This window comes from Canis lupus, chromosome 14, assembly GCF_011100685.1.
Source record: "Canis lupus familiaris isolate Mischka breed German Shepherd chromosome 14, alternate assembly UU_Cfam_GSD_1.0, whole genome shotgun sequence".
NCBI classification, from domain to species: domain Eukaryota; kingdom Metazoa; phylum Chordata; class Mammalia; order Carnivora; family Canidae; genus Canis; species Canis lupus.
This window is the reverse complement of record NC_049235.1, coordinates 32,983,341-33,005,101: the sequence shown is the minus strand read 5'-3', so window position 1 is coordinate 33,005,101 and position 21,761 is coordinate 32,983,341. Positions and strand designations below refer to the sequence as shown.

The following is a 21,761-nucleotide window of genomic DNA, read 5'->3' as shown; positions in this document are numbered from 1 at the left end:
TAACGGCTCAAAATATCTTCATTTTCTTGTTTCAACAACGAATGGCAATATATTTTGGTATATGAGACCTAGCGCATGAGCTTCAGATCCGATTAAGTATATCAAGTTTACACAAAGCCAAATGTATGAAAGGGGATCTTTTAAAAAAAACTTTATTTGAGAAAGGAAGAGACTTATAACAGAAGGCAAGAAGGAAGCATACAAACAATATATTTACAACACAAAACAAGAGATCACCTTCAAGGGTGTAAATTATAATAAATACAGTAGATTTTAAAAGAGACATTTATCAATTAATTCTAAGATGAATTAAGTCCAGCTTTCTTTTTCACTGGTTCCAGGTAGTTTCTTGATTAAATTCAAAGACTATCAAATTCAAACAATTAATGTCCACCAACTGTACTGATGAAGCTCTCTCAAATGACATTATAAAAAATAGGTTTTTTTTGTTTGTGATTACATATCTTTGAAGTAATATTATACAAAAGTCTGCTCAGCCACATGTTCCTCCCCAAATAAAATGTATTTTAAAAGATGCACTATCCCTTTTTTTATGAGATTGAAAAAAAAAAACTTAAAAGAAAATGAATATTTATGAGATGGAAAAAATATACAATTTTATCTTAGGAATGCCATATTTTTAATGCAAAACAACTGACAAAAAGTCATTTTAATCTTAAGGAATATACTAACCAAAATATGTTGGTAATAGGAAAAGTTGCCTACTATAGCTATTTGTCAAATTATCAGAAGGACTTTCATTATATGGAAAAGTTTTAAACTTTCTAACTTCTAGTTATGTTAATTTAATTTGAATGGAGACTTTTTAAAAAAGGATAATGTATCTTTAGCAGTGACCTTTTTTTTAAGAAATATTTTAAATGTCACAGCAAAATGTAAACAACACGTGCCAATAACATACAGTGGTTACAATGTCTACATTTGGCAAAATCGTTATATCTCCTTTGAAACAGGATACTACACCTTAAAATACCTTGGATTTAGAAATATAAATATTTTAATAGAAAAAAAACCTCACAAAGATTCTAGGTCAATTTGGATGATCCATTTTAAAGGGGTCTTAATACAACGAATCTTTAACTAGCTTAACAAAAGTAAACCTATAAAACAAGGTAAACATATCAAAAGGGAGTATGAAGGAAATGTTCCAGAGTGAAAAGCTTCCTTAACAATTTCCCTACTTGTGGTGTTATTTTCTTAGACAATAAATCAATTCATAGAGTGCCCTTTAAAAACAGAAAGAGTAAAACACTATCCTCCGTTTTTTCTCCCCCTACATTCCTCATTACATGAATCACTTAGACTTCCTGTTTCCACAAGGCATTTCCTGTTCAGCCTCATAGAATCAGTTTTCTGTAGGAGAACAGCAGGAACCTGACAAAGAACGGACTTGAATAAACAGAGTCTTCTGTTGCCTTCAAAGTTGTTTGTATTTCATAGCATCAAAGGACACAGTCCTTCTGAAGGTGTGTTATATACAAGGAGATTCTGTTGTTAAGCATAACTTTCCTAAATTTGTATTTGCCAAAATGGTATGGTATATGCCAAGTCCTTATGGAATTCTACCTAAGAGATCCTAGTGATGTGATTATAAAATATGATACACCTTCTTCTTTTAAACATGATTGTGACTTCGTATCAGATAATCTTCATACCTTCACTGTGTTTTCTACAACTGTAGATACAATATAGTATCTGGTTGAACCATAATGCTGCACATTATTTCTTGCCGCTATTTGCATTGGTTTCATTTGATCTTTTTTGATAGACAATGTCATCAAATAACACAAGATAAAAGTAAAATGAGCAGTGCTAGGTGAGACATAATGTAATAGTTAAAATAGTGCTGTACTTTGCAATCTATATATTTAAAACCACCTCTATCCTAATATTTTCAATTGCAATCTATACAATAACCTAAGGACTATTGGCATGGTAACCAGAACATTTAACTTAACAAAAAAGAGAGAGGAAGGAAAGGGCAGACTACTTTTAACAGTGTTCAAGACTATAGTATGATACATTATGTACAACAATGTGAAAATTGAATTCTACATATCAAAAAAAATCAAGAACTAATAGAATGTTTCATTGATCAGACTGGGTGAGTATATCCAGCAGTCACTGATCTCAACAGATAAACTAAAAATAACAGTGAGTTCGTTTTCCTTAGAAGTAACTGGTGTGACAGGCTTTGGGATGAATTTAAAGCCTATTCATTACTTGTATACTTATGTAGTATAATTTTAGTGTCACAAGTATTTCCTTACCAGTGGAGTTTCAATGAAACCTTGATATCTATATAGAAATCAATATATAGAGAAATCTCTATATAGATATATCTGCAATAAGTTGAATCCTTAAACACTAAAATCAAATCATTCAGAAATATAAACAGATAGGAAATAATATCCATTTACCAAAACCTGCAATGCATTTCATATTCAGATAATGACTTTAATTACAAATCCTGGAGCTAAATCTTTGCCTATTACCTGTTGCATAAAAGCAGCCTGCTCCCCAGATTCCATTTCCTGGATCTGAGCATCTTCATCACTGTCCACTGGTTCCTCCTTGACCTTCACAGCCCCAACTTGTCCCAGTGTGTCATCCACACAAGCACTGCTGTCGCTCCTAGTGCTGTTGCCACTAGAGGGCGCTCTGTCTTCCTGCATCGCCTGGTCCCCCTGAAGCTCTTCCTCCGCTTCCTCGAGGTGACTGCCTGGTTGCTTCAGTTGTTCAATAGATTTCGAAAGCAGCTAGAAGAGAGTGTTCAGGGGTTCAAAATTCAATAGTTCTTGGTGGTAACAGAGAAGCAAAATACACACTTTTATTTCTAATGACTCTACTTCAGTACCTTCTGATGTCTAGTTTCTGGACATCAATTTCAGAATGAATTTGTATGCAACAAACTTCCTCAAGTAATACTAAATCTGAAGCAAGTCTCATCACTTCCATATTGTATTGGTGTAGTAGGCAGAAAATGAGGTCTTTAAGTGCTTTTTTTAATGGATTACTCTCTAACACACTTAGAAAATGGTGGGGGAAAGGTAAATAAGCTTTTTTGATGGGAATCCTAAAACTTTCACAAGTACACTTTGTACTGAGACAATGTAATCCAAATAAACCTGAGAATATTTTTCTTTACAGATAAAGTGTAATGGAATTAATGGAAAGGTAGTGAAAAACTTCCACAATCTCATTTTTTGAGAATGTCAACCACTATAAAACACAAGCACAAATGCTAAGTCCTCATCTATCTTATTTTCCCATACCTAAAGGGTCAAATGATAAAACATCTTCTTATATGCACTGGTAAAACATGGAAGTACTGATTTGGAAATCCTAAACTTCAAAAAGATGTGGGATTTTTAAAAAATGTGATAGCACTAAAAATGTTTTATGAACATATCCAAGTTAAATAATAAGAAAGAATTATTTTTAATTGGGAAACTATTATTTAGACCTTTATTTTATAATTAAATTATACTTAATCTTCAGAAGTATATGAATCAACTGCTCAATGATTTAAAAAAAAATGAGAACAGGGATTCCTGGGTGGCGCAGCGGTTTGGCGCCTGCCTTTGGCCCAGGGCGCGATCCTGAAGACCCGGGATCAAATCCCACGTCGGGCTCCCGGTGCATGGAGCCTGCTTCTCCCTCTGCCTGTGTCTCTGCCTCTCTCTCTCTCTCTCTCTGTGTGACTATCATAAATAAATTTAAAAAAATTTTTTAAATAAAAAAATAAAAAAAATGAGAACATACCTAACTTAAACAACAGCAAAATATCACAGTATAAACAAATGGAGTAAAATTCTCAAGATGATTTCATGTCACAGGTCTCTTGTTTTGATTCACAATGACCCCAGCGACTGATCATCTGCAGATCTTGAACTGTGGTTTCAAGAGTGATTAGAATTTTCTGTTAAGTCAGCACCCATGTAAGCAATAGGCCAAATATTGTTAATAAACAGCACGCTTAGAATATAACTGCTAAAATCATGAATACTAATTTCTCTTGGTACAGTTTAAGCTTATCTACCCCCCATACCTAACTATGTTTTTAAGGCTAAACACACGCTTAGAGTTAGAAAACTTCTACATACTCCAACTCTGAAGGGTGTCTTACTCTCTTTAGGCTTACAGACTTTCCTCCAGGCCACATCACCTCAGAGGGCTGTGCACCAACAGACGAAACCCTCCACTTTCACTGTAGGTAGAGTTATTGGGATTTTTTGTTCATTTGTGCAACAAATATTTATTGAGTGCCAATTGTGTTCAAGACACCATGCTAAGCACTGGGAAAATAGCCATTGCATTGCCCTCATGGAGCTTATAGTTTAGTGTGTTAGAAGGGAACCAGATAGATAAATAAATGTATTCTGATTTTCAAGTAGGGTAAATGAAATGGGAAGAAGCACGGGGCGTTATGAGAGTACACGCTAGTTGGCACAGGAGCATAACTGTGGTTTAAGAGAGGTTTCACTACTGGCAGGGTGCTATGTTTAGGTTGAGACATGAAAGAGGAAGGATAGAAAGGAAGTTCTAGTTGCATGAGTATAAGGGGTTGAAATAAGGGTAGAGAGCATTTCTGGCAGAAGGCACAGTACATATGCTGAAAAGGAGTCCAGTGCGTTGGAGCAAATGAAAGGCCAATGAGGTTTCAGCACAGGAAGATGGGAAAAAATGCTGGAAGATGATATTGGAGAGAGTAACACAGTTTATAATGTATTTGGGTTGAGAACAAGATTCTATAGAAATAAAGTACAAATTAGGAAATAAGCCATTAATAAGATATAAACATCACCAATCTTAAGTTAGACATAATCAAACCAAGAGAATAGATACCAATCAAAATTTATGTCAAAATGAAGAAGGCAAATTTAAATATCAATTTCCTTTGTACCTACAATCTAACATCTATTTTCCTGGGCTGTCAGCATAAGAATGAATGAATGATGGGTCATCCCAACATTCTTTAAATGTTTTTGAGTACTTTTTAGGAAACTATTTGCAGGACTTTTGTACCAATGCCAAGTATTTACATAACAACATTAAATACACAATACCTTGCATACTGCTAAGATTTTGGAGAAGAGGGACAATGTAATATTCCTAAGCTTTGATTGTACATCTATAGGATCCAACTTAATCGGCTGTTAGAAAAAGAACACGTGACACCATAGAAAACAGGCAGGATTTTAATGGAAAAGTCCCAGTTTGGGCTGGGACCCCAGGGATAGGGACTTCGGGTGACAAGTATCCACCCATTCTTCAGAGACAAAGCTCATCAGCCAGCCCTTAACCCTGTCCCTCACCTCAGATGTGACATACAAGAGGACGATAGAGGGTCTTGTGGGGAGAAGAGATTGATATAAGGAAAGGTATCACTCAGGTGAAGAAGGCTGCAAAAGTCCCTCAGAGGGACGATCTGCAAGCAGACAGCTGCAGTTCATCTTCTAGATGGATGCATGTGGAGCTGCAGAACTTTTCCCTCTCATTGCTAAAGCTTAGCTGGAAAAATTCATGGGAGATAGCACATAAGGCAGAGATGGGGGGCCAAGGACATGTATGAGGCAAGTGGACACCTCTGGGAGGTGTTCAAAAGTTCATGTGCATAAGAGCCTCTGGGAGGAAGACAGAAGGAAACTATATGGGATGTGTGACCGAGAGAAGAACTGAGGGGCCCTTCATGAAAGGTCCACCAGGGAGCACAGGACCGCTGTCCAGAAAAGGTCACATCAGAAGTCCCCCTTTACTGAGGAGTGACTGCCGCTTTCATAGCTTCTGGATGTTTGACTATGCAGAGTATTTAATCACCAAGAGGAAAGTGCCCCTACTTTCCTTTTCCTTAGCAGTGAAAATAGGGAAAGTCTATTGCTATTCTTCTCCTTTCCAGTCCCAGTTCCAACAAGTCTTAGGACCTTGACTTCCTCACATCCAATAGTCTTTTTATCTGCTCTTCCTCAGTGCCCAATGCTATGATCATACATACCCTAGCCCAGGTCTTTACTGGTAGCTGTACACTTTACTAAATCTGTTTCAAACATGACTTCTTTCTGCTTCATTCTCAATATATTCTGGCCTTAACCATTCTCCAGCTCCAGAGCATCCTCTAAGTGATTGAGCCTGACATTCTCACTCCCTCCCACTCTTCATCCTCTCACTTTCCTCCTTGCTAGACTAGGCTCCATTTTCCATCATTAAAAATCACTCCTTTGGGGCACCTGGGTGGCTCAGTCGGTTAAGTGTGTGACTTGATTTTGGATCAGGTTATGATCTCAGGGTCCTGGGATCAAGCCCCATGTCGGGGTTCTGCACTTAGCGGGGAGCCTGCTTGAGATTCCCCTCTCTTTCTCTCTCTCCCTCTGTCCTTCCCCTTGCATGCACAATCTCTCTCAAATAAAGAAATCTTTAAAAAAAAAAATCACTCCCGGGGATCCCTGGGTGGTGCAGTGGTTTAGCGCCTGCCTTTGGCCCAGGGCGTGATCCTGGAGACCCGGGATCGAGTGCCATATCGGGCTCCTGGTGCATGGAGCCTGCTTCTCCCTCTGCCTGTGTCTCTGCGCCTCTCTCTCTCTCTCTGTGTGACTATCATAAATAAATAAAAATTTAAAAAAAAATCACTCCCTTACGTTGTCTTCAACTCCCCTGCCCTTTTCTTTCTTTCTTTTTTAAAAAATATTTTATTTATTTATTTGAGAGAGAGAGAGAGTACTAGTGAGGTGAGGTGCAGATAGAGAAGCAGACTCTCCTCTAAGCAGGGAGCAGAAGGTGGGACTTGATCTCATGACTCCAGGATCATGACCTGAGCTGAAGGCAGATGCTTAACCAACTGAGCCACTCAGGCGTCCACCCCTGCCCTTTTCAATATGGGTTTTACTGGAAAAGTAAGACTTCCAACCTTGGTTAATACTACATCTCTGCCAAACCTAAGCAGCTGAATAAGCAAGGAAACAAACAAACAAATTACAATCATGCTGAATGTTTCTCTTCAGATTCATGAGCAAAACCCTCAAAAGGGCCCTCATCAGTACTGCCTGGCAATCTTACTACATTTCTGTAGTTAATTCACTCCCACTCTTTCAATGACAATTTCAAACTACCTCCTCTCTCCTCAAATCTCGAAAACCAGACCTTTTCTTCACTCCCTGCTGATGCCTGTGCTTGTTATTTCACTGAGAAAACAAGCCTCCAAAGAGAAACTCAACATCCTGTTACCATCGCATTTACCAAGCTGTCCCATTCACCCTTCCTCCTGTTCTAAAAGTGATGTCTGCACTTTTATCTCAGGCAATCCCTTGGCTTATGGCCTGTATCCTATCCCCTCCTGCAATTATCCACCCTGTCCTCCAACACACATTTCTCCTCTCTGCTGGAATATTCTTATTGGTGCATTTTCAGAAGATAATCTGTCTTAAGTAAAACCTCCCTTGCTCCCCCAACACCATTATGTATCTCCCTTCACAGCAAAACTCCTTGAGCTATCTTTCTTTACTGTCTTCATTTTTCTTTTCCCATTCTCATTAGAATTCACACCAACAAGGCTTTCATCCACACTATCTGACCGAAATCTCTCTTGTTAAAGTCAGTAATGACTGTGTTCATGCCAAATCCAGTGGCAATTTAAATAGAATATTAATAAGTGTTAGTGAGGGTAAAACATCCCCAAAAAAGGCACCAAGACACAATCATAGCATCTTTGAAAGTAAAAGACTGATATCACTACTGTGGGTGTAGCTAAAGACCAGACGAACTGTGTGCTAATTTCCTGGAATATAATTTCCCATAGATAGCAAGTAAGTCAAAGAAAATCTCTAATAGTGATCAAATGCTGAATGTTCACAGAATATGTCATATGTACATTTTACTAAAAAAACCTTCTGAAATCTGACCTGTTAATGTATTTCTGAGGTCACAGATGTACCCGGAAATCTCATCGTGTAGTCCATGAATCAATTTTGATCAGTATTTACAACCTCACTGACACAGATACGTATATAACAATTTTCAGTGTGCAATAAACAATGTCATTTGTTCTAGTTAGTTCCTTTGGCTTCATCTACACTTGTGATGCACTGAAGGAAACATGAGAGAGAGAAGTGTCAGAATGAATAACACTGTGATAACTGGGCAAGACGGCCAAATAGCAGAATGATCTTCCAAGGGTCGAATTCCTCGATGGTTTGTAAAAGAAATGTTTCTTGACATAAAACAGTAACTTAGGAGTGGAGATTGTGTACATATAAAATGTAGTCATTGGAAAATTTCTAATAACACCCTTCAAATCCTTATTTTGTAAAGAAGGAATTTCACTTCCAGGAGAAGCTGAGCCATATCCAAAGAAAAGAGTAGAAACCTAGAATTTTTTTTATACCCTTCCACTCTGCATTCTACTCTGAAACAGCTATATTCTGATGACAACTGTACTAACACAAATAATTCCAGTGTCTCCCCTGCCCAGCTCCAAACTTAGACATTCAGCTGCTTCCTTAACATTTTCCCTTAGATCTAGAATATCTAACAGGTTTCATAAACTACAAGTAGTTCAAAGAAAACCTTTCTTCTCCTTCTACTCAAATGTATCACTCACCTAATTTTCTCATCTGAGTAAACAGACAATACCCAAGTGCATAAGTCAAAAATCGAGGATTTGTCCTGTTTCTAACTCATCTTTTTAATAAATACCGAAAGCTTAACTGATATTAGGAACAGTGCTTTGACACTTTTCTTCCCAGATTATGCAGCAAATGTCAATGTCCCCACACAAGCAATATCATTTTTTTTTCACCATCTCTGAAATACAACGTGCTCTTTTGCAAAGTTCCACAAAATACTAAAGTGCTCGATGGGATCTCCTGGAGATGGTTTTGCAGAATATAAACACATAGAAAGAGTTAATCTAGACCTCTTTTTCCAGGTATTTGACTAAAGCTGTTTTTGTTTAAGCAGTCAAATTTGCCAGAGTGGAAAAATTAACAATTAACATCAGCAAGAAAAATCTACAAACCAAAGTCACAGAAAACTGGCCTGCTAGGTTTAACTTATTTGAGATTTTTTAAATAAAAAAATTACTTGATGTTGTTTGTAAGTTTCTGACTATTTATGAAGACATTCAGTACTCCAATTATGTTATGTTGTATGTGTTTTTGAACTTCAAATGTGACCATTACAAAGATGGTATGGGCTAACCCTTTTCTAATTTGCACTGTCGCTGAGCGGCCCCAGATGCAGGGAGGAGCTGTCTGCTTACTCTCAGTGGGGTAGCAGAGTCTCCCTTTGGTTGAACATCTGGAGGTGATCCCCCAGCAAAGTTGAGCTGTTGCCTTGCTGGCTACAAAACACAAGACGAAACATCTGTGTGACAGATAAATGTGCAAGCCTGTGTGAATCTCGGCTGAGGGCCCATCTGTAAAACACACCACGTGTCATTCGTCTGACACCAGGTGAGTTACTTTGGTGGGGAACCCAGCTGAGAGGAAGATGATGGCTGTGCTTCTCCTTCCCCTTTTATCTGTGCCTCTTCCTCGTCTGTCAGTGTTTCTCTGTATTGCCTGTGCACAGCAATCGTATTAAACACTAAGAACGGTGCAGGCAGTCTATGACCATTCTGGGTTTGTAACACACACGTGCATACCCACTCACACTGACATGCTATAGACCAGATATGATAATTTATCTAAATCCCTAACCTTCAAGTGTTACAGTTCCATTCTTATCAATCTCTGCTAGGATCATAATTACAGTAAGTCCATAATTTCACTGTTTATATTCTACGTTAAATATCATATATTCTAAGTAGCAAATGATGTAAAATTCATGAAATAATATCGAAAGGCTGTGCTGTTAACCTTTATATATGAGCACATGAAGCTCCTCTCCGTGTAAGTTGCACTAACAAAGTCTGGAAGTCAACACAAGCATAAGTGCTATCAAATAAAGTATCTTTAAATTCCATATTTAAAATTTTTTTTTTCCCACAGTGATCTTTCATGTACCCACAAATATCTTCAGATTTGGAATGGCAGCTAAGAACAAGAGCGTATAAGGAGTAAATCTGTTTCTGATGGACATCTGGTTTTCTGAAATTGTCAACAACCCATTAAGCACAAGTGTTTGAATGTGATTATTAAACTATGCAAAGTGACCTTCAACCTAACTCATCACTTTCCTATTTTGCCTCAGATCTGAAGACAGATTTTACTTGGGGAATGGCACAAGTTTTGTTTTTGTTCTTTTTTGTTTCTTTTAAATAAATGCAAAATTCTTCTTTTGGAAAATGAAACCTTTCCCTTAAGCTCCAAGGAAACTAGATTTTAAAACAATGATAAAATTCTGTCTCAAATCACAAATAGATTAGGTATGTACCAACTGTTCTCAAAAACAACATGCAGAACACGGAGGGCTTTCAAACCAAGAGGTCTACTTAGAGAAGAACTCTGCCTCGAGCCAAAATACTCAATGCCATTTCACTCCTGTGAGTTTTAGGGAAATCACCAGAAGAACCAAGCTAAATAATAAGAGAGAAATATTTCTAAATATTGCTTCATTATTCACACTAATCAAAAGTCTAACTGAGGGGATATAAAACTAATCTAGGGACCAAATGAATTCCTCATAAAATGTGTTTATCTGTTCAACTTTAAATGATTGTCTAAAAACAATGCCTGTTGGGCAGCTCGGGTGGCTCAGCGGTTTAGTGCCGCCTTCAGCCCAGGGCGTGAACCTGGAAACTCGGGATCGAGTCCTACATTGGGCTCCCTGCATGGAGCCTGCTTCTCCCTCTGCCTGTGTCTCTGCCTCTCTCTCTCTGTGCCTCTCATGAATAAATAAATAAAATTTTTAAAATAAATAAATAAATAGATAAATAAATAAATATAAAAACAATGCCTACAATTAAAATATCCTTTTTTTCTGGCTTCAAAACATCCTAATAATTCAATTAACTTAAACAAGTGTTAACTTCTGGAAAGGGTGCTGAAAATTTCCTCCTTCCAGAGCTTCAAGTTAAGTTTGAGAAAGTTACTCATCTACTCTTTCATTAGTCAGGCAATTTTTATTGAGCACTTACTATATGCCACATCCTGAGAAGAGCAGTCAGTTGGGAACCTCTCAAAGGAGGAAGCACAAAGTAAGCAACTGAAGATTGGAACCTAATGTGGTAGGGAATGATGGGGAAAGGGGTGAGTGTCTCTGTCTAATTGGTATGGGTAGGGAAGGCCTCTCAGAAGACCTGAGGCCGGAGCTAAGAGAGACTCCAATACCAAGATCGAGTCATGAGAAGATCCAGAGGTGGAACATTCCACACAGAACAGTGGCCAGCACAACTGGGGATGGAATGACATTCTTCACAGATGGGAGAAAAAGCCAGCATGGCTGGAAGTCAGCAAGGAAGGGAAGAGAGTAGGAGATGAGGTCAGTGATGGGGGCAAGAGCCAGATCACGATAGCCTTGTAAGCCACAAGAAGATGTTTGGATTTTATCCTCTGTATGATAGGAGCAGCTGGGGAGTTTTAAGCAAGCCCTTGATATGATTTAATTTGTATTTGTAAATGGTCACTCCAGCTGCTATAGAAGACTGGATTTAGGTGGGCAAAAGTAGAAACAGACAGACTGACTTTCAGAATATAAAATTCTCATCAAGAGAACGTAACAGGACCTAATTAGAACACAAAGGAGCTATTTTTCCTTCTTTTTTTTAAAAGAGTTATTTATTTATTTATTTTTAATTTTTATTTATTTATTTATGATAGTCACAGAGAGAGAGAGAGACAGAGACACAGGCAGAGGGAGAAGCAGGCTTCATGCACCGGGAGCCCGACGTGGGATTCGATCCCGGGTCTCCAGGATCACGCCCTGGGCCAAAGGCAGGCGCTAAACCGCTGCGCCACCCAGGGATCCCCTATTTATTTATTTATTTATTTATTTATTTATTTATTTATTTATTTATTTATTTTTATTTATTCATTCATTCATTCATTCATTCATTCACTCATTCATTCATTATAGACATAGAGAGACAGACAGAGAGAGAGGCAGAGACACAGGCAGAGGGAGAAGCAGGCTTCATGCCGGGAGCCTGATGTGGGACTCGATCCTGGGACTCCAGGATCGCGCCCGGGGCCAAAGGCAGGTGCCAAACCACTGAGCCACCCAGGGATCCCCTATTTTTCCTTCTTTTATAGCACTGTGTAATTTTATGTTCTTTTTATTTCATAATGGGATTTTCCCCCAATAATCCACTTTCCAATATTCAGTTGATAGTACACTTTCTTTCAAAGTTTTCTTTCTTTACTTTTTAAGGGTAATGGAATATAGATAGAGGCACATTTAAGGAAAGGCACCCTCGATGACTTTGGACTGTGTCTCAGAATAGACACGATCTCAAAGTCAGTAATTTTCCAATCAATTGATTCATAATCAAACCGTTCTCCCCATTAATCAACCCTTGCTTTGGTAATCTGGAGAGCAGCACAAGTCCTTTTGAAAATGGATGACCAAGAGTAAACCCCGGAAAATAATTGCCACATGGAAACATGGGCCCCAGTGTAGTCAGATTTTCAATTTTTCAGACAATGCCAGAAATCCATATTTGTATTTGAAATCTTTCTATTTTTAAAGATTGACCAGTAATTCAAACGCTTTTTGAGATACCAGGCAGGCCAATGACAGTAGTTCAATGGAATGGATCCAGTCCACAGAGTGTCTGCCTATGACCTCTGAAAATAATCCCTTATGGCCCTTCTTAAACATTCTATGGTTTAGATCATTTAGAGCTGATGTCTGCTTGCTCTTAAAATATACCATCCTTCATACTTGAGATTTGTTTTATGTTCCTTCCATGGTCAAAAATTTAACTACTTTGCCAGGGGTTGGAGGTGGGGGTAGGGACTGACGACAAAGGAGCAACACAAGGGAAGCTTGGAAGTTGAGGGAACTGTTCTGTATCTTGACTGTGGTAATTATATGACGATATGCATTTGTCAAAAATCACTGAATTGTACAGCAAAAGGAATACATTTTGCTGTGTAAATTATACCTCACTAAATAATTCAGTAATTAACCATAATACTGTTCCAAAGAGAAAACAAGGTCTGCTTCATGATGAATACAAAGGCTCAAGTTGGAACAAAATTTAGTGGTTTGGTTTACAACAAAGTAGCTTGATGCAAGATTGAGGCAAGTAGGAAATGTGTATCTTGGAAGTATTTTAGCACTTCCAGACAACCATTTTCATTAAAAGAATAAGGAAAATAAAACTATTAGTGCTACATAAGAACATAAATACTGCATTAGATTTCAGTAGTGCCGACCATGTTTACAAAGCACTTTCAGTACATCCTTTCATGTAGTCCTCACTATAAACCTTTAAAACATGCAGATTAGAGAATTACTGGATGCAGAGGTTTAATACTTTGTTCAAAGTTGCAAAACTGATAAATAATCCTGCAGGACATCAGAAACTTCTCTTGGAAAGGTTATCAAGTATTTCAGATTTTGCGATTCATATAAGCTCTTCATTACATAGAACTGCCTTTGAGTAGAATGATCTGTTCACAGGTCTATGGGTCATTTGAGGGAAAGTACATGCCTTCTTTATTTTCATTTTCAGTATGCAGCACAATAGTTGCTAATAAATCTTTTTGGAACACCATCAATGACTCCATGCCAGGAAATTATTTTTTAGAAGTGAGTTTTTATTGCTGGTTGATACAACCAAGTTGATAGCAAGAGAGTAACAGTGCCTTTAGGACATGGGAGCTTAGCCCTGAGTGCAATTCTGCCTGAAGGAATGGGAATCCTCTAGATCATATGACACTTCAGGGTCACTATGATCCCTCAGATTTCATAAATATTTAGAGGAAGGGCAGAAAGATACATGGGAAGAAAACTAAAATCAGGAATTTAGAAGCAACCAAAATCTGTAACAAAGAGACTGCCACATATTGGTGGTTTTCATGTCCACAAATCACTTAGCTTTATTAAAAATTCCTTAGTAAGACTTAATTATTTCATCCTGTCAAATGAAACTATTTGTCAAGGTTGAGAAACAACCAAATTATTTAGCTTCCCTCTCCCTTTGAACAGCCTGGAATCAACATCAGTCAAACCACTCACATGGTTTAATTCCCCAGATATTTTTCTTTCCCCTATTTTCTTACCTCATAGTCCTGTCCAACTATTGTTTTTCTCATTCAGTAAAAGCGTCTCTGACTAGATTAACAGTGCAGAGTGAAAAGGAAAGGTCGAGGTCCTTCCCTTGGTCTTCAAGTTATGAAAGCAGCACTGGGAACGTTTATGAATGTTACACATTAATCCACTGAAATGGTCATTTAGTTTCTTTTACAAACACAGGATTTCATCACATCTAATAATAAAGCAACAAGCCATTTTCTGTATATTATAAACCATCCACTCATAATTATGTCGTGAAATGCTTCTATAAGAATTCTCTGTGATGATGTAAGCCAGTATTGCAGTAAGTGGTTTTTTTGAAGCTCAGCACATACCTACATGGATCTATTTACATTGGGCTAATCATGTCGAAATAACATCTATTTAAGGGCAAAGTCAAAGTTTCTTCTGTAAACCTCTATAGATAGATAAATAATCTAGGGGGCTTTTTACTGTTATAAAATTAAGACTGCCTTTCGGTGCCTGCTCAAGTTTTTGGACATACTATCCATCTAATGGGCAAAATGTAATCCTAAATTGTTGATTAAAGACTCTGCCTGGAAACATACTGTCAAATGGATAGAGAGAAATTAAACCTGACAACAGTAATGCCTACTTTCCTAAATGAAAGCCCAGTTCAAGTTTCTACTCATCCATTTTTCAAAACTTGAAACAAGGCATTTTCCAACCACCCATCGATGAGATGCCAAATTTGCATTTTAGTTGAACTTGATGAAGTCAGTAGACTTTCAGCATCAGGCTCACTGAGAGCTCTTAGGAGAAGACATTTGCCCAATCTAAACAAAATAACAATTTTACAACATGCAAGAAAGGAACGAAGCATGGCCTGGCCGTACTGCACTCACACCGCACTGCTGGAAAGCTTTATAATCCAACGGATATCTGAATGTCCTGCCATCAGATCCACATAAAAAGACTTCCAAGTTAGTAACTGGATGGAGGGAAATGCATGAAAAGTTGGGAAGTAGGGTCAGGAAAAGGAGTTTCTTCATCCTGGCAAATCCAAACCAATACCAAAACTAAATAAATACATAAAATCAGATCATCTTCCTGTTTTGTTTGCTTGTTTGCCTTATCTTTCATTGTAAGTTTTCTACTTTTTGGCAAAAATAAAATTCAGGGGTGCCTGGGTGCCTCAGCCTCTTGAGCATCTCCCTTTGGCTCAAGTCATGATCTCAGGGTCCTGAATGGAGCCCTGCATCAGGCTATCTGCTCAGCGGACAGCCTGCTTCTCCCTCTCCCACTGAATGCCACTTCCCCCATTTGGGCTCTCTCTCATTCTGTCAAATAAATTTAAAAAAATCTTTTAAAAATAAAATAAAATAGGGATCCCTGGGTGGCGCAGCGGTTTGGCGCCTGCCTTTGGCCCGGGGCGCGATCCTGGAGACCTGGGATCGAGTCCCACGTCGGGCTCCCAGTGCATGGAGCCTGCTTCTCCCTCTGCCTGTGTCTCTGCCTCTCTCTTTCTCTCTCTCTCATGAATAAATAAATAAATAAAATATTAAAAAAAATAAAAAATAAAAATAAAAATAAAAAAAATAAAATAAAGTGGGGAAAATGTCTTAGGGTGCCTGGCTGGCTCAGTCAATAGAGCATTTACATGATTCTTGATCATGTGACTCTTGATCTCAGGGTAGTGAATTCAAGGGCCATGTCTGGTGTGGACCTTATTTCAAATAAAAATTTATATAAAAAAGGGAAAATCTTATCTCCTGCTCAGTGATAAAAACAACACTACAATCCTAAGTACACGTTTAAGGTTCAGAACAGGCTTCTGTGTCATACAACCTATGTGAGAATTCCAGCTGTCAACTGCTAGCCCTGTCATGTTGGTCAACCCTTTAAAATTAAATTTAATGATATTAAAAGACTGACTTGTTAAGTATGAGAAGTTAACATACATAAGAATATTAGCATTGTGTCCCATCTTACAATGGATCCTCCTCATAAAAGGGAGCTGGTATTATGTGAAAGATCTAATCCCTAAGGTGCCTACAGAGAAGGTGCTGGGAGGAAGCACAGTGCATAAAAGAAGGGGAGGGAAAGACACACTCAGAGTAACAGGTGCAGCAAAAAGCAAAGATCGGTTCATCGTCCTCATCTAATTATACTCAAAATTTTACTCTTCTCACAAGGAAGTAATGGGTATAATTACTTTTATTAAAATAAAGCTAATACAAAATGTTCCCCTGCTGTTTGATAATAGGAAATGTGACTTAAAAATGTAGACTTTCTGGGATGCTACATTATAGTTGTTGGTCAAATCAACCTCCTTGGGAAAATATACTTTGCTCAAGAGTGCACAAAATAGTTCTATTTTAGAACTGCCTTCAGGGATACTTTATAAAGAAAACAAATAACACACACATATGCATGATATGTTTGTGTGTGACCATGTTTGTGTGTGACCACAGGCAAGAAAGAATATAGTCCCCTGGGTTGCTGTGGATGGATGATCAAGGACAAGGAGCAGGTATGAATCATGAGGGGTTATGAAGAATACGTAACATTTATGTTAGAGAATTATCTCAAGAAAAAGGATAAAACAGATACTATTCAAAGAAAGGGTCAAATTCTCTTCCAAAAACTAATGAAAACTCCCCATTTGCTCCATTCCAGCATTTGAGCAGAATTATACTCATGCCTTGCTTGTCAGATATAATATCTACCTGTTTTAATAAGGGCAATGCAGGACATCTGCTTGGCCTCCCCTTTACTAATCTCGTCTTAGATATATTTTTATTATGATAAAATAGCACTCATGTCAAAATGCCTAAGTATCATAGTAATAAATATATAATAAATACTTATATCTACGGTGAACCTTGACATATATATCATCTCATGATTTATGTGGGTTTTTAAACAAAGTATTGGCTGACATCCAGTCATAGGAATGCATAAGATATTTATCACAAAGCGTATTACAAAGGGAGAAAGCAAGCAAGCAAGCAAGCAAGCAAGCAAGAGGGACAGAGAGGGGTGAAAAGGAAAGAAAGGAATATATAGAAAGGACACGATAACCCAGAGAGGTAACTAACAAGTCTCAAGTCTTACTTCCTCGGAGAAAACAATTTTCTTCCTCATGTCCCCTGTCCTAGTACATCACACATTGTATTACTGTTTACTTAGATATTTCACTTCTTGGCTCCCCAGCCTGTAAGCTCCATGAGGACAATGAATATTATTTTCTTAGTGCCTAAAATAGTGTCTGAATTTTTGAAGCAAAAATTCAATATGAGTTGCTAAATGGATAAATGCATAATAACTTAGTATTTCATTCAAATAAGTGCTGAATGAAGAACTTTCTTGAAATTTCTGCTTATGTGGATTTGGAATTATGAATATGAAAAACATAGGTACTAGAAAAATTCTAGTTAAAATAGAAATTATTTAGCTTTTTTTGATGCTGGTATAAAGAAACTTTTTTTTGGAAAGGCTCACAAGTTATTATTGCAAGAATGTACCATCCATTAGCAACAAAAATTGCTTAATGCATTTCTAAATATTTTAAATGTCTCAAAAAAAAACAAAAGAACACATAGTGTAAGCTATGACTTTCTTATGCTAAACTTCTCAAAATACTTTCAGTGAAAATCGTTTATTCAAACTGATGGAACAGAGAGACAAATCACTCATGTTGAGATTTCCACTCACCTTTCTAGCTTGCCCCACTGTGTGGATATAACAATACACATACTATACAATACACACTCTAGGGATATTTCTGCTAAGCTATTAAGTGCATACACTAATTGTATGAGACAAATAACTCTAGGACACGTAAACTTCCCATGTAAATGTCATTAAAGTATCAAGCAATGGGTAGGTAAATTATTTAGCATGATTAATAATATTTACATTGTAGACTTATAATAAGCAGGAATGCTGCTTTCATAAATGCCTTCAAGTAACAGGAAGACAGGAGAAAGTTTTACAAATTTAATAACTCAGTTATTGTATAAACTCTGCTCTGAAAAGTACAGGTTTGCTTCTAAGGATTATTAACAATTCAATTATATCATTAAAAATTTCATGGGGATCCCTAGGTGGCTCAGCGCCTGCCTTCGGCCCAGGGCGTGATCCTGGAGTCCCGGGATCAAATCCCACATTAGGCTCCCTGCATGGAGCCTGCTTCTCCCTCTGCCTGTATCTCTACCTTTCTCTCTTTCTCTGTGTCTCTCATGAATAAATAAATAAAATATTAAAAAAAATTTCATACCAGGAAGGACAATCACATCTAATATGATGTATGCTTAGGGATAAATCTACTTCTCTTTTTCTTTGTTGCCACTGTATTTTTTTTCTTCTCTATATCTTAAAAAAAGAACCATAACAAAAGTTGAGGGAGCAAAAGTAAAGGACATTTTCAAACATGTTATCTGCAAACCTATGTCTTTATGTGAGCATATATTTTCTGCGGTAAGCTGCTCAAGAACAGGTACGATATTTTTATGATGCCAACTATTTGGCTCCAGTGTGAAATGCTTCAATGCAGACTAATCCATTGTACCAAGAAAAAAATTACATAAAGTTTCTGTGGTTACTTCTCATTAATGGATATTCAAAATGGGTAGAATGTACATAAATATATGATTATACAGAAACTCATTGGTTTTTGTCATCTAAGTTATGGCCCTCACATAATGTGAAATAAATGTTTTCATCACATTATGGGGAATGGTGAGCAGTTGTAATTCATTTCTTGATGGTTCTATTGTGAATGCTTCAAAATAGGAAAGAGATTCAATATTTTCTTTAATAAGATTCTCCTCTTTTCCCTTAGACGATTGAGGGCAGGTGAAATATTTTCAAAATCTGGAGAATACCCAATGTGCATATGTCATTTGATCAAACATATGGAATACATACTTGGAGAAAAGCCAACTAGAGACCTGCTTGAGTAATCTAAACACCCAAGCTGAGAGGGGTTAATATATAAAGATCAGCTTTGTACTTTGAAGTTTTCTGGACTTCATTTTGCCTAATTAAGACAAGATTTAATAATCAAACCACTGTACAAACATGTACCTGAAAGTATAGGTTTGTTTCTAATTTTGGGAAGAATTCTTAACAGATTCCAAGGAATCAGCAACACATGGGAGAAGGTCTCTGATAGGATTTGCTTTTTTCCTTGCTCAAATGCAAATGCCTGCTTTTCATCTTAGTTTCTTCCACGCGACTAAGGTTAGCATCCGCCTGTCAAAATCTCAAGTGGAATACTAAAATATAAAGATTCTGTTATTAGCATACCACTGAGTCTGAAACACTGGCATCTCTAGGTCATAAAAAAAATATTCTAAAATATTCTTAAAAGTATTCATAGGAATCTAATGAACCCAATCCCAGATCAAAATATTATGAGGTAACAGGGCGCCTAGGTGGCTCAATCGGTTGAGCAACAGACTCTTGATTTAGACTCAGGTCATGATTCTGGGGTCATGAGATCGAGCCCCTCATTGGGCTGCACGCTGGGCATGAAACCTGCTTAAGATTCTCCTTCTCCCTCTGCCCCTCTTCCACTCATGCTCTCTCTTAAACAAACAAACAAACAAACAAACAAACAAACAAACAAACAAAAACAAAAACAACCAGAAAAACTATTGTGAGGCAAAAGGTAGGATCCCCAATCTTTCTTTCTTCAAAAATTTTTCTCATTAATCACTGGACAATTTTTCAAGAATACCCAGTAGTTTGAAGTAGTGCTGAGAGACCACAAAACAAACAAACTGCACTCTACCATAATATAGCAAACATATGCATAGCCACATTCAAGTCCATAAGTATCAAGCCACTCTACAAGAAGGAAGTTGGTCTTCTCCAGTGAGACTGCCTTGATATAAAAATAATTTGATAAATTTAGAGAAAACTGTAGCAATAAAATTGGCATCTGATGATGTATAAAGAGTATGCAGTACAGTGGAATATAGAATTAAGTATAATGAGAGATGGCAGGAAAGGCAGTGCCACTGCCATCCATCCCCAGCACCCACTTCCCCAATCCCACACACATACGCATCATCTTTGAAGGCAGCGAAGGGCTGGGCTGGAAAGATTTCTATTCAGTAGTATGGTCTTCAGCCCCTGCTCCCTTCATGTCTCTGCCCTATAAGTGGAGGCCAAAGAGAAGAGAAAAACTCTTGCCCTACCTACAATAAAGTGAGCACAAGAAAAAGAACCCCCTTTCTCCTATAGCAATTAGAAAGACAATCAGACCTTTGCCCATGAGGTTTTGCTTTGTTTATATCATGATACAATAAAGTTTTTAAATAGTGAGCCAATTTTTAGCTACCTATCAGTAAACAGAAAGTCATTTCTTAAAAATAATACCTCTATGAGATGCCTTGTAGGTGATACAGTAACAAAGGAGAGTGGATAGAATTATGATATTCAGGACCTTAACACTGTCCGGGAATGAGAAGACTCTGTTTTGTAAACCTACCATAGCAGAGGGTAGTGTCAAAGCTTTGTAAACAGGTTTTGCTTATGAATTTGTTGAAAACATTTTACAGGCTGAGCCTGTCTGATATTGTTATATTGTAATCACTGTTTCTTTGTGGTTGCCTCAGCAGGAGAGCGCCTAAGGATGTGGTGTGATACAGACATCAGCTTTCCATTTTGGCCACAATAAGGCTGCCAGAAAATTACCACACATTTCTGAGAAATTGCTTCAGACACTGTTTGGAATAAAGTGGGGGCATGCTAAAAAATAAATATAACATGGATATGTACAAGTTGCTGAGAAATAGTTTGTTGGCTCACCTCATCATAGCTGCTTGTACCTGTGCAAACTTTTTGAGCTGTCAACCCCACCACATTCAATTCTGCCTTCAAGCCTTTTCTACCATACTGAAAAATGGGGCTCTGTATGTGCTGTATGTGCTCTCAATGTGCCCGTATGTACTTCTGTATTCAAATAGGCCCTCAATCATAAAACTTACCAATCTATAATCTCAATTTTGCTATAAACATCCTGTGAATGTAAGGATAGTGAAAATACTGATATTGTGATGCTGTCCTCGAGGGCTAGGCTGGCAATCTCCTTTTGATACCACCATTCTCCTCTTGTGTGCCCATATCAGGGAAGAGAACCCCAATTTCCCCACTGGTGGATATGACATCATGACTTTGGATTGGGGGCTTACTTTGTTCATGTGGATCTGCTGCTGGTATTGCTTCTGCTTCTCCAAGAATTGCTGGTGTTGCTGCTGAATGACCAGCTGAGCCAACGTGCTCTGAGGCAGAGGTGCAGACTGGGTTCGATTCAGGGGTCTGTGACGGGGTAGTTTGTGGGTACCTCTAATGCCAGGTGAGATTCTCTCCTTTGTTGCCAATGGAGACTGAGGATGTAAGGGAACTCCACCTGAAAAAAAATACACATGTACACACATACACACAATTTTGCTTAAGATGAAAAGCCACAGAGAACAGATATATGAGATAAATTTGATGAAAACGAGCTTCTCTACTTGGCAAATATCAGAAGAAGGCCAGGATGTATGAGGTGCAGGCAGATGTGTCAGAAGACTAGACAGGTCTGCATC

General features: G+C 37.8%; 1 protein-coding gene across 28 annotated transcripts in view; it reads right to left on the bottom strand.

The window, feature by feature from the left end:
- HDAC9 (histone deacetylase 9) overlaps nucleotides 1-21,761 on the bottom strand; it is a 911,202-nt gene that overhangs the window by 352,923 nt on the left and 536,518 nt on the right. For 20 of the 28 annotated variants that reach the window (XM_038557033.1, XM_038557034.1, XM_038557035.1 and 17 more), the window contains 2 exons: nucleotides 21,363-21,580; nucleotides 2,517-2,780 (listed from right to left, as the gene is read on the bottom strand). In XM_038557033.1, coding sequence (XP_038412961.1) covers nucleotides 2,517-2,780; nucleotides 21,363-21,580 — 482 coding nt within the window. Of the gene's footprint in view, nucleotides 1-135; nucleotides 2,781-21,362; nucleotides 21,581-21,761 lie in introns of those variants that run through there. The other 8 variants (XM_038557051.1, XM_038557048.1, XM_038557052.1 and 5 more) reach the window with 1 other exon arrangement.